Raw genomic sequence first — 16,053 nt, 5'->3', positions numbered from 1 at the left:
TCTTCCCAGGTTCACACTACCCATCCTGAATCTCCAGCTATACTTGGTAAGACAAATGAGTCAAGTGTCTCTAAGCAGCTCTATTACTCCTCATGCAGGGAGGCCTCCAATAACATCCAAATGCTATAAAAGGGAGATTAAAGTGCTATTTTTTAATTTACCAGTGTACAAGTCAATGACTCAGGTTTAATAAAAGATGCTCTTCTTCCAGTCTTAGGATCACCACTGCATGGAAATTTACCCTGCACCCTGCCATCACCTCCATCGTGTTTGAGCAGGGATCGTGTTCAGGGCTTCCTTAGCTTCATTTCAGTTTCAGCACGCTGAAATTTGTTATTCCAACTGCCAGGTTTTGTCCCTAAGAGCTCTCATCCTTAAGAAGGATACATGTCACCTGCACATACGGTCACTGTTTGAAAGCCAGAACAGTGCCTCAAGACTTGGACATCAAATCATGAAGGTGTTATCTTACACTTGTCAGCACAGATGTGTGCCTGCCAGCATTAGTCTAGCTAGTCAAGCTGCTGCAAATCATGCAAAAGTAGCAACTTACTTTCTCTTTTATCCAAGTTCCAAACCAGTCTGAGATTCTTAAGCAAACATATGGCAGCTGTATTAATATAGGAGCAAAGCAAACAAAGCAAAGGTGTCTGCAGCACAAGTGCACCCAGCATTGCCCTGGTGCTCCAGCCACTGGGAGATAGGCTTGCATTAAATCCCATCTCACCAGCATGCCAGAAGGAGTGTGCATGTGCGATGGGAGAGAGGAAGAGATAAGCAGGAGGTGGTTCTGCAAACAGAATTATAACAACTTTTCAAAGCAACAGGTTAGGGCTTTCCAACACACATTCACATTGCAGGGAGAAATAAGAGATACAGACTCCAGTGAGGTCTGGGAAATACTTGCCATGATCACCAAGCTGAAGTTTGACTACGTTGCCAATAAAACTGCAGTTCAGTTTCATTTGAAATAAAGTAATGTCCCATTGCACGTGAAACTTTCAGATGAAGTTACACAGTATCAAGATACAAAAAACTGAACCGGCCAATAAAAATAGTAATGAGAAGCCAGCCAGTAAAACAGAGATTTGAGAGAGCCCATCTCATCCCTTGCCTCTTCCAGAACTGCTTCAGTTAATCCAACCATGAGCCAACATCTTTCTACCAGAAAAATAATTAAATTCTCCATCAAGAATGCTGGGAAATCTGATGTCCCAGCCTGAGGGGTGGATAGGAAGAGCCAACATTACACCCCTTTGTCAAGCCACCTCCTAAATCTGATTGCATTCTGAAACTCCTAAGCAAGGCAATTACTTCTATAGGTCTATAGGTTTTGCTAAATCTGAAGACGGACAAGAAACTGGTTTGTGGGGAAACTGAACTCTTTTTAACATGAAAACCAAAAGCATGGTGTTATGTTGCTGGTCATAACTGAAACATGTCTGCTAATGATTACAGCTTCCATTTTGCTGCCAAAGTATTATTGGAACTGCTTATTTGCTGTGCAGCTTGGGAAAAAAAAAAATCTCTTCCATCCATTATTAATCTTGTCCTCATCTGACACAACAAAACTACACCATCAGTCTTTTGCTTACTTTGAAAAACAGGCCTGAAAGTCACCACAAGAGGCAAAGTCTTTGTGTATAATTACTGTCTTGATTAACTAGAACAAAGGGCAGAAAATGTCAGTCATTATGCATTAAGTTTAGTATTTGGGGGGCTTATTTAAAACCATTTCACTGACTTAAAGTTTCTTTCTTAAGAGAAACTTTAGTATAACAAAAAACCTGAAATAATTTTAAGTAATTGCTTTTTAATTTTTTTTTTTTGGTTGGTTGTTTTTTTAAAAGCAGTCACATCTGAAGGAATGTAGCTCACAGGGTAACTACAGGGCTCATTGGAAGGCCTCAACAATATACTTGTATCTTCTTGGCCCCAGGTAGTTTCTTGCAGAAGTGCTGAGCTGGTGACCTATTTGGCTGATATAGGACACTCAATCATTACCAAGTTTATGTATTCTAATATTAAAAGCAGATTTTTCCTTGGAAACATTTCCTTGGGGCAGGTTTCAGGGTCCCAAAACTGGCAGTGACTGCATAAACAAAGGAGGTAATGAGTAAAGGCTTCAAGCAGGGATGCTGTGTCAATTTTTTTTTCCTTTCCAGCCTTCCATCCTAGACTCCAAACAGGGTATGCAGTAGAAACACAGAATTTAACTATCTGCCTAAGCATAAAGTTGCAGCACATAGGATTGAAAGAGAAGGGAAAGAGGAAGAAACTTTCGGGCAGCTGGAAATTTTGGAATTGAAGTTTTCAGAGGCCTGATAGAAATCCTACTGTTCAGGAGTACCTGGATGTGTTATATGGCAAACTTAAAGGTAGCAGTGCTTGTACCTTATGGTACAAGCCATGTTTATGATGCGTCCTGTTCCTCTGAGGCCAAATTGCCTTTACACACAACTAAGTCTTCAAGTCTATGGTTTTGGTGGTCACATCCCACCCTGTCCCCAGCAGACAGACTAATAGGGTAGTCTCAGAAGTCGTGGAACAGATTTTATGCCTACAGCTAGCAATATGAAGTCCAGACAGGCTTGGTCCTTCTCCTGCTCTTAGAGGGGGTCTTCAGGGTCTCAGTGCCTCAGATACAGGGAAACCGAAACAGATGCAGATAAGAAACAATCTTTGCAAGAACTGACACTGGTTTTTTTTTTCCCCTCCTTTGAACTACATTTCTTGTGGTTTGGAGACAAGAAAAGACTCCTTGTATGCTGACCTGGCAACCATATGGAACCTCTTTCAGTCCTGCCTGTGTGAAGGCTTTGCCCTGGCAAGTGTGCTTGCTCCACTGGGTTTTGTGAGGGGAATTCCTTTCGCTGGGCTCCCATTCCTATTTCTTGAGAAATTAGAGAAATGTAGATGTTCCCTAATCTATAGAGAGATTGGAGATCCAACTACAGTTAAATGGGTAGTATTTTGTTCCACATCAAGCCAGGTGGAGGGAAGCCTAAAAAAGGAATCTGTTTACTTCAGTGGGATGCTTAGATGACAGCATGGAAAAAAAACTCAGCCCTGGAGGTAAATATTTAATATATCTGGAAACTTCTTATTCACAGCAATCACCTAACTCTCCCTCTGTGGGAGAGTTGTCCCACAGAGGCATGACATCAGCTAAAAAAAAGGCAAATGAATGCAAAAGTCAAAGTGGTTGGATTTAAGATGTCTCCATAAAATGGAAAAAACCCCCCCACATAACTGAGCTAGCCCTGTCAGAACACCAGTTACCCAAGATTAAGAAAAACAATGGAAGTACGACTAGAAAAATTAACACAAACCACACACTATAGCTGAAAACATTTGAGAGGGACATGTTTGAGAGGGACAATTATGTTTGAGAGGGACAATTTCAAACTGGAAGTTGTTTCATCAATCTGGAAAGACATTTCTTTAAAACAAGTTAAAAGCAAGCACTACATAAAAGGGATCTGATAGGTACTATTAAATAGGAGAATGCTTTAGAGAAATATGAACCCATGACAGCCTGTGTCCCTATTACTTGCTAATTGTTCTTTACCCTCTATAGGGATATGAAATGAGGCAGTGTTGCCTAGAAAATAGTAATTTGTTTCTTACTACACTTAAAACTTCAATTATGAACCTGAGGGAACATCATTACTAGTTAACTTTTGCAAGGCTTTATAAATGCACTGAAGATCACTTTAGTATGACATTCAACTGCTCCCAACTCATGTGGGACCAAATAACACAAGCCACAATCAGCAACTCCATCTCAACAAGCAAAACATCCCTAACTAGCAGAGCTCCAGAACAGCCTGGAGGTGTCCCAGGAAAGCTTCAGCAGAGCCAGGCACTGCAAAGGGCAGAGTGTTAGCAGACAGCCATATTTCAAGGGTTCTTAATGAGCTTGTCATCAAGAAGTCAGAGCAAGTACCAACTGCAATTCAAAGCTGGGCAAAGGAAAACCAAGCAAGGATGTCTTTGAAATGCAGAAGAGCTTCCCAGAAGTGACAGAAATGTCACAGCACAATTAATGGGACACTATCCCTTTGTCACAGGGTTGGAACAAATATTACCAGCAGAAAAGCAGGAGCCCACCTTAATCCCTTTGCACAGTCACAAAACAACATGCATTTCAAAAGTGGCAATGGAGAACAACCTCATCTGCCACAGTGATAGAGGACAACTACAAAAAAAACCCAACCCTCCTTTGGTTCCAACACAGGAAACTACATTTCAAGCTCTTAAACATAGAAACAGATGTCAATTGCCATTTAAGTTACCAAGTGGGGCAGAGGAGAGCCATTTACACATCACAATATAGCAACAAATATTATAACATATTCCTAATTCAAGCATTTTGCTTTTTGCAGCAACATCCCCAGCTCAGCTGATACATTGGTGTGGTGATGCTCAAGCAATAGACAGGTCAGGAAACTTCAGTCCCAAATAGCTTATCTTCAAACCTATGTACAGGGCAGCCTTGAACAGCATCTCAGATGTAATTACTTCAGAAATGTTGGGGCATGATTCCCCTCTGGGCACAGTAAATACAAGCTAAATTCTGGAAAAAATCAAAGGAGGACTTCAGCCATACCAACACCCTTTGACTGTTGAAAGTAAAACAGTCAGAAAAAGAAAGCAGCTACCATCCTCCTTAGCCTTTCAGAGGCACAGAGTTAAAAATTTAATCAAATTAGGAAAAAAGGCAAGAAAAAAGGGGGTCAGAAAATAGCTTACAAAACAATCACCAGAGAGGTCAGGGTATGCTGTCAAGGGCTGCTTCCAGCTTAGTACATCTGCTAGAGTCATTAGATAGTGTCACCCCACCCTTGGGCTCCCAGGGGCAAGAGCAGAGGAAGGAGGGCTCCTCCTCATCTCCTGCTGACCCGGCTGTTTCTGGTGTGAGAGTAAATTCTCTCCATCAACTCAACATTTTGCAAACAGGCCACTGGAAGAGGGAGTGCCTGTTTTCAGTGTTTGCAGGGTTGGTCAGGCACTGTATTCCCAGAAAGGAGCTGATTTCCAGCAAAAACTTGGCTAGAAGCAAGTAATCACATCCAGTTTTACCTCTGTGCTCTAAGCTTGCCACAGACTTTTCCTGAAGCCAGCATAGAGCCTGGATTAGTCTAAACGACCCTGTCCATCCTATCAATACTATGTTTCCATTGACTACTTTAAAACCAGTACCCAGGCTCCCTCCAGAGAGCAGATTCCAAGGCAGCTGAAGTTTAAAATAAAACCCACCCTTTGCAACTAGATGCATCAACAGGATGCTTTGCTTATACTGTTGCAGAACAATGCAAGAGAAGAACCAGCCTTGATCACTGTCTCCTAAAAGCCTGAAGACAAAGACACTGCTGCAGTGAGACAAGCGAGTGCCATTGAGCATCCTTACCCTCAACACAAACATCTCTGAACCTCCGCCTGCCCAGACGAGGCTTTCTCCAGCCCTTGAGCTGCAAGCATTTGAAGGAGAAAAGCATCTCTGCTTTGCCAGCATTGTCCCTGTTTGGAGAGAAAACTTCTACAAACACTGTTTTTTATGACATTAAACAACTTTCCAGTAACTCCCAGCCAAAAATTCCAAATCACCCACCCTGCCTCCTCAGACAGCCTGTGTTTGTCTGCCTTAGTACATACGTTGGGCAGAAAACTGCAGCAGGACAGGAACTGAATCATAAGTGGATCAAGTATCCTCTGCTGCTGGGCTGGTGACAGGCCCAGAAAGGCAGGACACATGGCAAGGCAGCCCTGCCATGTCCATTCAGAATAGGACACTGAAGAAGGGGCTTCTTTTTGAAGAAGGGGCTTGGGGTGGTCCTTCCTTAAGCTTGGCTCTGCTTGTTAGAATTACGAGCGCTGGTACGTACAGAAGTAGCTAGTCAAGCTATCCCCAGTATTTAGTGGTGGCCACTCACCTAAACCTGTCCCCTGGGATAAAGCCAACAGTGCTAGAGGAAAGGTCTTTAACCTACATAAGTGTTTGTTTCTCCTCCTCAAATTCCAGGCACAGCTCAAGGACTGACCAAGAGAAGGGGCTACTATATGAGGGAGTATTTACTTGTTACATCATGACCTTGGTCTCTTACAAGGTTTAAAATTCAAATACACAGCCACACTGGGGAGAAATGGAAACAGAGAACTGAAGTAGCTTTCTCAGAGCAAACAGCAGGGCAGGGCTGGGCTGTGCGTACAAACAGAAATCAAGTCCTTTTTCATATCTGATGAACCACACTCTCTTGAAAAGCTATGTAAACAAAAAAGGTACTTTTTAAAGAAAGCCAACATGCACAATTGCACCTGAAATAAAGCTTGATGTTGGCAATTAAATGTACTGTCTAGCAACACATCTGACCAGTGGATGCAAAGCTATTGACAATTCATAAGCAAACTAGGAAACTGCATTTGCAATTTGCAATTGCCACATTCGAAGCCTAGAAAACTGCTAGATTGTCACTTATCTGTTAGAATAAACAGAAGTGTACTGCGGTTTGGCCAGCTTTTGCAAGATAATACTAATGCTCAGACACATTTGCTAGCAGTGCACACAGTGCCACACTACCCCCTGTGTATAAAGGGGGGGGATTGTGAAGACAAGAACCTAGAGAAAGAGGTAGAGCAGAAAAAAGCAGTTGCAAGACAGAAACAGTGATCTTTACAAAATTTAAAACAAAAGCCCCACCTACACTAAAGAAAGGGGACTAAAAATCAATGGTACTTGCAAAAACAGGCATGGCAGAGGGGATATAAGGATGCGAGATTGATCCATGAGTTGCAAGAAACCATATTTCTCTGTTTCTACCTGGAACCCTTTAAGGGTGCACCTTTAGCCAAGATGCAGTAGTCAATCATGAAAGCACTCTTGGCCCTATTTGGTACCAAATAAATCCACTTAACCCTGGAAAGCAACAGCTTTGTATAAAGGGTGCTATGTTCTCCATGAAAAGTCAGAAGCCTAACTCAAAAAGCCCCCAGCCCAAGAAGAGGGAGTTTGCAATAGGGAAGCCAGTGCATCCCCAGGAGTCAAGAGAGTGGAGGCTTCTCTATGTCCCTTTCCTACATCATGACTGCAGGCAGTGAGCAGCAGAAGGGAAACCAAATGGGGCAGCAGAGGATATTGCCAGGCACACACTAGTCTCCTGACACTTTGTAGACAACCAGAAGGTCCCAAGACCCCTAAGCCAGGACTCCCAGACGAGCAGAGACCTTCCTAATGGTGATACTTCAGTACATGTCCCACATCCCAGATAAAGAGTGAAGAACAGCCTCCCTTCCCAGAGATCCCTTTGGGTCCTGAAAAGGCTACGCTAGCCATAATAGCTTTGTTTTACGTATTACATGTACTATAATACTGAAAATTGGTCTGCAGTTATGTAATTGCAAAGGAAGTGGCTCTGGTCCTGCTCAGCCCAGCTGAAAACACCATCCCACAACGCCTCCACCGCAGACACAGCTCCCGGGGGCTGCAAGGAAAGAGCACCCATCCTGCCTGCAAGCAGAGCAGCAGCAGGGGCAGAGTTGCTCAGGATTATGCTTATGCTTCACTGTCTGTCAGGTTTTCCATTGCAAACACTGCCGCCACAGTTTATAGCTTGACCATTTCAAGCCACATCCATGCAAAACTTGGCAGAGAGGGAGCTGCTCTGGCTCAGTCCCTCCCCCTTCCACCTTAAAGAAATCTGTCAGATTCCTGCTTTAAAGTCACAACATTTCGTTTCTGCAGCAGAAATACATTTTTTAAGTCACTCCACAAGGCTTTTTTGGTTAAGGTTTAAAAGAAGCCTATGTACTTGACAGACAAGACTTACGTCAACTATTCACAGTTATTCTGAAACAACTCAGAAATGTTTAGATAGCGTTGGACCAGGCAGGTTGCTTACACCATGCCTTTAAACAAATCACAGTCACTTCTAGCAAGAAACACAAGCCGTGTAACTACAGACTTCACAGACAACATCTGTAGAGACTGTAAACCTCCTTTTTTCTCCTGATACATTTGTGACTATTGCTACATGCAGATTTTCCTCCCCAGCTAAGGAAAAAAGAAAGGGATAAATATTCATGAGATACAAATGCATTCTGGGTCTCTTATAATCAGAATTAAGGTCTAAAGGACAATTTTTTTGAGCCAAGATAGGTATTTGCAGCAAAAATCAAACGCTGAAGCCTGAGAGCTGGTACGTGATTGAATATCTCGCTCTGAAGTATAGAAATACTTCAGTCTAGCAAGGTTTTCTTCCATGGTGGTTGCAGCAAAAAACAGGTTACAGTGACCCAAAGGCTTCATGACCCAGACGAAGGGGTTTGGAAATTATTCACCACGTATGCTACAATGACCTTGCTTTTAAGTCATAATACGGGACAGAACTTTCAACTTCAAATGATGTCCAAGTCATAACTTTTACTGGCACAATAATGAAGACAATTTATCCAACTATTTCAGTGAAAGAGAAAACCAATTATGAGACAAGACCCTACCAAATGGGTTTGTGTATATCAGTTTGTGAGACATCTTAAATACTGCCTCTTATATGGGAAAAGTAACAGAGTAATACTATACTGTAAGTGCAACACACTGACTTGAGATGAAGTTACAGTAGTTTGATGAAAACCAGATAAGACTTCAATAAATTAAATATCAGATTTTTTTCCCCATTCTACCTCTGCCCTATACACTGGCCTTTGAAAAAGCCCAGCTTACTTCCTTTCAGGAGTGCACACAATTTGGAGGCAAACATCTGAAAAGATGGTAGCTCTAGCTCAGGCTCTAGAAGTGTGCAGAAGACATCCAGCAGGACATGAAACATGCACCATTGTTTGGAAACTAGTTTTGAGGTTCCTTGATTAAAAAGCATAGGGACATTTGACCAGTAAAGAGAAGGTGTTTCTTCCCTATGAAACCATGCAACAAAGCCAAATTTAGGTATTTCCCACTGCAGAACACAAAAAGAACCATTTAAGTGCCCCTCAGCCCCAGCAGGCAAACCTATTCAGGCAAGGTTTTAAAATCAAGCAGTCATCTGTGCCTTTTCATATCTAACTACCCCAAAGTACAGTTAAAGAAACACCCAAAGGAGACATGATATGCTATATGCATGTATATACACACAATGAAGTTTGAGATTTTGGCCCAGCAGCACATCCAACATATACTGTCCAGTCTGATGGGACTTCTCAGTGATGAGCTACCAAGGTATCCAGCCATTCTGCCTTCCTTTCACAGAAGGAACTGCCCCTGCTGCAGGTGACATCCATAACACCTTACATCACACCTTTGTCTGGATCAGAAGAAGCACCCTAATTTATACATCACAGCTATAGTTTCACAACACTTTCAAGCCACCATAACAATCAGTCAGATTAATTACTACACATGTGCACAGTCAAATAATCATATTTTTTTTAAAAGTGTATCCTTATGTTCTTAGAAGTCATAATCTCATCTCCTAGGTTTGCTTGCTTTCACTAAGCAGTTTAGGAAGTTGACACTTGCAAAACTTTTTCTAGTTTAATTACATGCCATTCATAGGTTCAGCTATAGCTGAAGAGACAAGAAGTCATATTATTGAAGTCATTTGTGTGGTACCCCTAATCTAGGAGAGAGTAAGAGTATGTTTGGAGTCCCGTTCTTGGAACAACAAAACCATGATTTCCCTACCAGAACAGTTTCAACAGGATCCAAGCAAGTGATGCTCTCTCCATCACCAATCTGTGACTTATGTGTTTATTTGCCTTTTTCTTTTTTTTTTTTAAGATATACATATATTTATCTTACACATATATGAATATAAAGAGCAAGATCACAGCATGGAGTCCCAGGCTTCAGATTTCCCTCCTTGTTTACACGGACATTAAGAAATCTGACTGCCAAGTATTAGAATATGGTTTTAAGAAGTGTAATCCAAGTTCAAAGATGTTCCCTTAGAAGAGTCACATTTCTGGACCCACTAATTAAATTCAAATCCTGACATTCTCCATTTCTATCTCTCTCCCCATACCATGTGGTTCAATACAATATGGTGTGAACTATGCAAGTCAGAGAGGCCACATTAAAAGAAAACACAAAGGAACTGTAACTGGAATTCAGACACTTCTTGCATTATTTAACAACCCAATTCCCATGGCTCCATAAGTCATTAGCCAAGACAGGGATATCATGAATATAAACTGCCGGAATATAACCAGGCTTGCTCTGATGGCAGTAACACCCACTACTGACAATGAGGAGCCCCAGGCTTGGAAGGGAGGATGCTTGTTCACTAGCCCAGACACTGTTTAAAAAGCTAAGACATTTTTCCCCCTTCAATCATAACTATTGTTTTAAAGTGGGGCAGATAAACAGTTTGGTTTCTATTAGTTTTGCAAGTGATATAGCCAGCACCCAGGAGACAGGCATTTCTGTGCACACTAGTCAGTGCATTTCCACACACTATCCTTTTGGACACCACACTAAATCACCAGCCAGCAAATGACTGCATCACTTTGAGCCAAACAAGCATGAGGCTCTCATACAGGAGAGAAATTACCACTCCATTAAAAGAAGGAAAAAAAAAAAATACAATGCATGGTCATCTTTGTGGATAACCTGGCTCAAAGCTCTGGAAGCTGGATTTGAATCTCAGATCAGGGTGTCCTAGTTTCCCCAAGCTCTGGCGTGCCCAGCACGCTCCAGAGCCAGCCGGTTGTGAGAGCCCTGCATGTGGAGGTACCACAATGTGAGCGTTTGCTTGGACCGCTCCAAATGTCAGCAGCTCCTCTGGATGAGGACACACAAGTCACGAGTGGGCTGGAAATCAGTCCTGGACAACAGCTCTGGATTAATACACAAGGAGTGCTGGAGGGAAGGAGGGGGAGCTGCCAAAGACAGGCAGTTATTCAAACCAGCTGCTAACCAACTCCAACCACTCACACGTACACAGTCTCCTGCATCTGTTCTGCCCAGCTCCAAGCTACAAGGCATCCAAGAGTTAAAGCATACAAAAGACATCTATACAAACACTTGCCAAAAGTCTCATTTTCCAAGTGGAAGCTGGTTGTTCCACAAATGGCAGAAGAAAGGATTTCATCTTGCTTTTACATGACAGCCTCTGCCTCCTTGCCTCAAAATTCCCCAATTAACACTTCTGCAAGAAGTTTTGAAACTGTGCACAGCCACGTATTTATCTACGCACATTCTCTCCCCTCCCTACTGAGCTCTGGGCCATGGACTAGGCTGTCAAGCCAAGTTTCATCCCAAGCAATTTTTAAACACTCATCCTATAAATCCTCCGAAAAGGGAGTTAGTAATGGAAATACTGACAGAAACCTGAAGAGACAGCAAGGCAACTATAGCAGCCTACTATACATCAGCTTCAGTAGGTGCAGATCTTTCCCTCCTTCCCCTTCATTTTCCATTAGTGTACTTTGGCTAATTAATACACAAAACCTATGAAACATTCTTACAGTAGAAGGCAACATTTGGCCCCCAGCCCAAATCAACATTGAGAAACTTCAACATCCACTGCCAGACATAGTAACTGTACCAGATGGAGCTAACATACAGCTACAAGTAGTGATGAGGAAACTGAAAGCAGAGGAACACATGCAAAAATCAAACCATTGGAAGAGGGAAAACCAGCAAATATCACTTACCGCTTTCATTTTTCTCTATGACATCCACTACTTCTCCAGCCTGGAGGCTGATCTCAGAGTTCTCCTGCTTCTCATAGTTGGACACCACCACATATTGCTCCAGGATCATGGGTTCAGAGCTAGCATCAGCACCTGGGGAAGGGAAAAAGCAAGCCGTAAGCCAGCTTCCAGCCATGGCTCCTTGAGAGCGACCTCCGTCCATCCGATTCAGAACAGGCCAACTTGTCACCAGAGCCAAGTGAATCAGCAAACAACCCTGGCTCGCAGCATATCCCCAAATGGCTGGCCATATAGAAACAGCCTCCTCTGGCCCACAACCCAGCAGCACAGAGGGACATTGGAGAGAATAAGAAGAAAAAAGGGGAGGAAAAAAAAATATAAAAAGAAGCCAAAAACGTGAATTAGTTGTACAGTTTCATGATGGATTCTGAAAATAAACCTCTTCCCAACATGGTTTCCACAATCCTTGCTCCCATTCAAAGAGAAAAATCCTGGGCAGAAGCAGTATAAATCCACAGCTGAGCCATCCCCCCAGTAAACCCAAAGAAAAAACAGCTCTCCCCTTGGCGGCTCAGCTCCTTCTCCACTCTAAAGGCTTGAGCTGAAAGTCAAGAGGGGGCTGTAGATGCCAATCATATTCGTCTGCACTGCAGCCCTTAAATAGAAACACATGAGCGGGACTGAAAGAGAGGGAGGTGGGGTGGAGGGAGCGAGGAGAAGGCGGGGAAGAGTGTTTACTTGAAACAGAAGAAGAAAAAAAAGTTACAGCGCCAGATCCCTGCTCAAACGCGGCCACCCCCCGCCTGCCCCCCGCCAGCTCCGCAGTTCCGCATTCCCCGCGGCAGAGCAGCCCCGAGCGGGACAAGGGCACAGCAAACTCCTGCTCCCCCTCTCCATCGCCTCTCGGTGCCTTTTTGGAACTCTTGGAGCCAGCCTTCCCAGTTGTTCGGTTTCTCTTCATAGCAGCTTTTGGCTGTCAGAGCCACTTATGAATGAGAGCAGGCTCTCACACAAACAGGGGCCAAGAAAGGTGCAAAATAACCGTTCTCCTCCCTTCCCCCATATTGCTGATGTTTCTTCTTGGTTTGGTTTTTTTTTTTTATTTCTGACTTTTTCACCCCCAAACCAAAATCATGCATTTCGAGATGGAGTCACGAGGCAGGCACACCACTGTGCCAGATGTGGAGGGAGACCTTGTGCCTCTGCTCGCCGTATGAGACGCATCTCTGCTCTCAGATGCAACATAAACAGCGCAGATGGGGCCTCTGCACTCCCAAGCCCAGGCACAGACTGATTGTGCTCTGCCTGGAAACTGCCTTGAAAAGCCACGAAAACCTTTTGGACATCAGGGTTTCTTAACCTGCCCTCATTTTATAGTCTTCAAAGTGTCATACCAGAGCAAAAACCACCTACAATTTACAAAGTAAGACCCAACGTGCCTGAATGCAAAATTATTTTACAGGTTACCTGAATTACAGCAGTTTGGGACACCAGCATTATTATATATTTTACATATTAAGAGGCAGCCGCTCTGGATTAAGATGCGGACGGAAAGGGGAAACAGAGGCAGATGTATGACTTGCTGAATGTCCCATTTCACGTGACGGGGCAGAGCTAGGAGCAGACTCGAGGTCTCCTGGACTTCTGATGATAAATTGGCTACAAGAGACGGGAAGGAATCAGCATGGTCTGAAACTGTCCACCAGAAAAGTCAAGGGACTGACAGCCAAGAACAGGATGCTGGGCCCTGTATTTCCAAACCCAGGATGTTCATATGCATTTGGGCTGGAGATGTAAAGTGATTCTACAGACAAGTAATTAGCATCCCTGCCAAGAAAGAGGTAAAGAATGTATCAGCCATTAAAGCAGCATCCTGTGAAATGAAAATCCTAGAACAAAAAGCAATTAATTCAACTGTTTCCTGAAAGGAAGCACTATCACAATGCCTCCCTTTGGACCAGATTGAAGAAATCCAGAAAATTAGAAGACTTCCTTGCTCCCTAAGCGTGCCTCTGACTCTCCTCAAGTTACATAAGTTAATTTTCTTTAAAGAGGAGTCATCTCCTCTAGAAGTTTGTGTTTAAGAGATTTAGCTTTTATATAGATAGTTGAACCACAGCCAGTAGTAGGGATAGGGGGAGAAGACCATGAACTGACAACATGGAAATTTATATTAAAAATTTTCACCATAGCTGTCCATTCCAAATAAGCATCATGTTTCTCTTCATGATGAATCAACTTGACTTATACATTCTGGTTTAAACCAGTGCTAGTTGGGTAGCCTAGAGTGCAATAAGATGCTTTCCCCTGTTTCACAGTTTCCCACACAGTCCTTCATCCAGTGCAAAATGTGGCAGCATTATAATCTTCCTTTGACCTATTTATACAAGTAACACCTACAACCCCTACTTTATTTTAGTCTTCTTTAGATGAATACAAGTTCTTGAAACGGAAACAAAAGCCATCATGGCTTTATGTTTATGCATGTGCACCAGCAGAGAATTCCACGTGCGGAAAAGAAAAATGAGGGACCAAACAGTGGCAAGGGGAGCAGGGGACATGCAGAAAGGTAATTGCTAAACCCACAACCCAAATGCCTTCTTTCCTCTAACCTCCTAGACAGTTTTCATGGGAGTAGAATAAGAAAAAAAAAAAATCCAAAACACAGCACTGGCTTGGTGGCAGGAACAGTGATGCACGTGTCCCTGCTGGGAACAAGGAGAAGACCAGGCTGGAGCGCAGGCTGGCAAACACCCCACTGGCAGCCACTGAGGCCAAGCCAGGAACCGTGTGCCAGGGGAGTGCCCTTGCCAGGAAACATGGAGAATCTGCACTCCAAATCCACCACAACTCTGGCTTTAAAAAAAAAACAAACCACAAACAGAACCAAAACTAAACAACATAAAAATAAACAAATAAGACCAAACCAACCAACCAACAAAACAACAAAAAGCGTGCCACAACTCACTTACAACAGTCCAGCAAGACAGGTTATATCTGCATACAGATATCTGAAATCCAGCAAGACTTTAAAATGCTCATTCCTCTGTCCTGCCTTGGATAAGCTACTCACTGCAGGAGGATTTCTTTGTTGCTACAGTGGCTGGAGGAACGTATACAATTAAGAGATTGTTTTAACAGAAGCTTGTTTAAGTGCTACAGGGCTCCTATTAGCACCAAAAAACCAGGGTGATAAATTCCTTGGTCTAGGAAGTAACCAAGGTCAAACAAACTTGCTTATTTACAGGTACAGCAGATCATGCCTAGAGGATATCCTTCTTTTGAGGGGTGGGGTCCCTGTGGCTCCCAGAGTGATGCTCATCCAGGATTAGGTACTACACATTGGGGAAGATTTCAGTAACAGAGTAAAGAAAGGAAAAAGAAGAGGAGGAAAGAGGACATAGATCATTCCAGTAATCAAAAGCTTTAAACATTTTCTGGGTTGTTACTACATTCCCTTCAGGCACAGTCAGAAGGGTAAAAGACTTTAATCCTCCTCAGCCTTCCATCCCCCACAAGCATCTTTAGACCAATTACTCCTCAGTGACACTTAGGATGCCCACAACGTTGCTGGTACACTATGTCAGACTCCAGGCTTGCCCCCAAAAAGGGATTCAAAAGAACAAGACAGGCAACACCACAGGGAGCACAGCACCAATTACACCCACTGCCGTGGGCGCTTCCGCATCCCTCCAATTAGTTCAGGTCTAATTTGTACCACAGGACACAGTGGGCTCAGTGTGAGCACACCAGAGAAGAGGGATGCAGAGTGGAGCGAGTTCCCCAGCAAGCTCACATGCAGGCTGCAATGCTGCCCTGACATGAGAGCCCTACTTTTTTAAAAGCATCTTCAGCCCAGGCAGGAGAAATGGAGAGGATAGGATAAGACTGATGTGCCAGGTAAAGGTCCCCCCTCCTCTCCCTCCAAGAAAGCAGAATTAGTGTTTTGGTTTAGCTTCAACTTGCAAGCCCTCCCCAGAGCAGAGCACAAGACAGATTGCTGGCTGAAATAAGAGTTTGCTTGCCTCTCCATTTCTTTTTGCCTCGAGTCCGTTTCCTGGTTAAAGTCTTGAGGATACCCCTCCTCCTCTCCATAGGGTTCCACTTTACAATCCTCCCGCTCCTCACCTCAGCGAGTCTCTTCCTGGGGCTGAGCAGAAATGTCATCGGAGCTCGTCATGCCCTTCAGAGCTGGCACTATTAAGTGACACAGTGTCCCCCTCACCAGGCAGCGAGGAGGGAGCATCATTCCTCCTGCTGTACTCGGAGACCAGCAACTACTGTGAAAGCCTCTTAAATAAGTGTACACAGTACCCCTTCCAACAACATCATCCTCCTCCTCCTGTGTTGCAACAGCTAAGACCTACGATGGTTTTGCAATAGCCAAAAATTAAAACCACCAAC

At 43.5% G+C, this 16,053-nt stretch overlaps 1 protein-coding gene across 2 annotated transcripts in view; it reads right to left on the bottom strand.

The window, feature by feature from the left end:
* Positions 1–16,053, bottom strand: part of SH3PXD2A (SH3 and PX domains 2A) — a 246,803-nt gene that overhangs the window by 48,869 nt on the left and 181,881 nt on the right. For both annotated transcript variants that reach the window (XM_039390702.1, XM_027738618.2), the window contains exon 8: positions 11,650–11,781. In XM_039390702.1, coding sequence (XP_039246636.1) covers positions 11,650–11,781 — 132 coding nt within the window. The remainder of the gene's footprint in view (positions 1–11,649; positions 11,782–16,053) is intronic.

The sequence above is a fragment of the Pipra filicauda genome, unplaced genomic scaffold, assembly GCF_003945595.2.
Source record: "Pipra filicauda isolate LSUMZ 115617 unplaced genomic scaffold, ASM394559v2 scaffold85_size2586006_pilon, whole genome shotgun sequence".
Lineage (NCBI taxonomy): Eukaryota > Metazoa > Chordata > Aves > Passeriformes > Pipridae > Pipra > Pipra filicauda.
The sequence above is the reverse complement of the archived record's forward strand: the minus strand, read 5'-3'. Positions and strand labels throughout refer to the sequence as shown.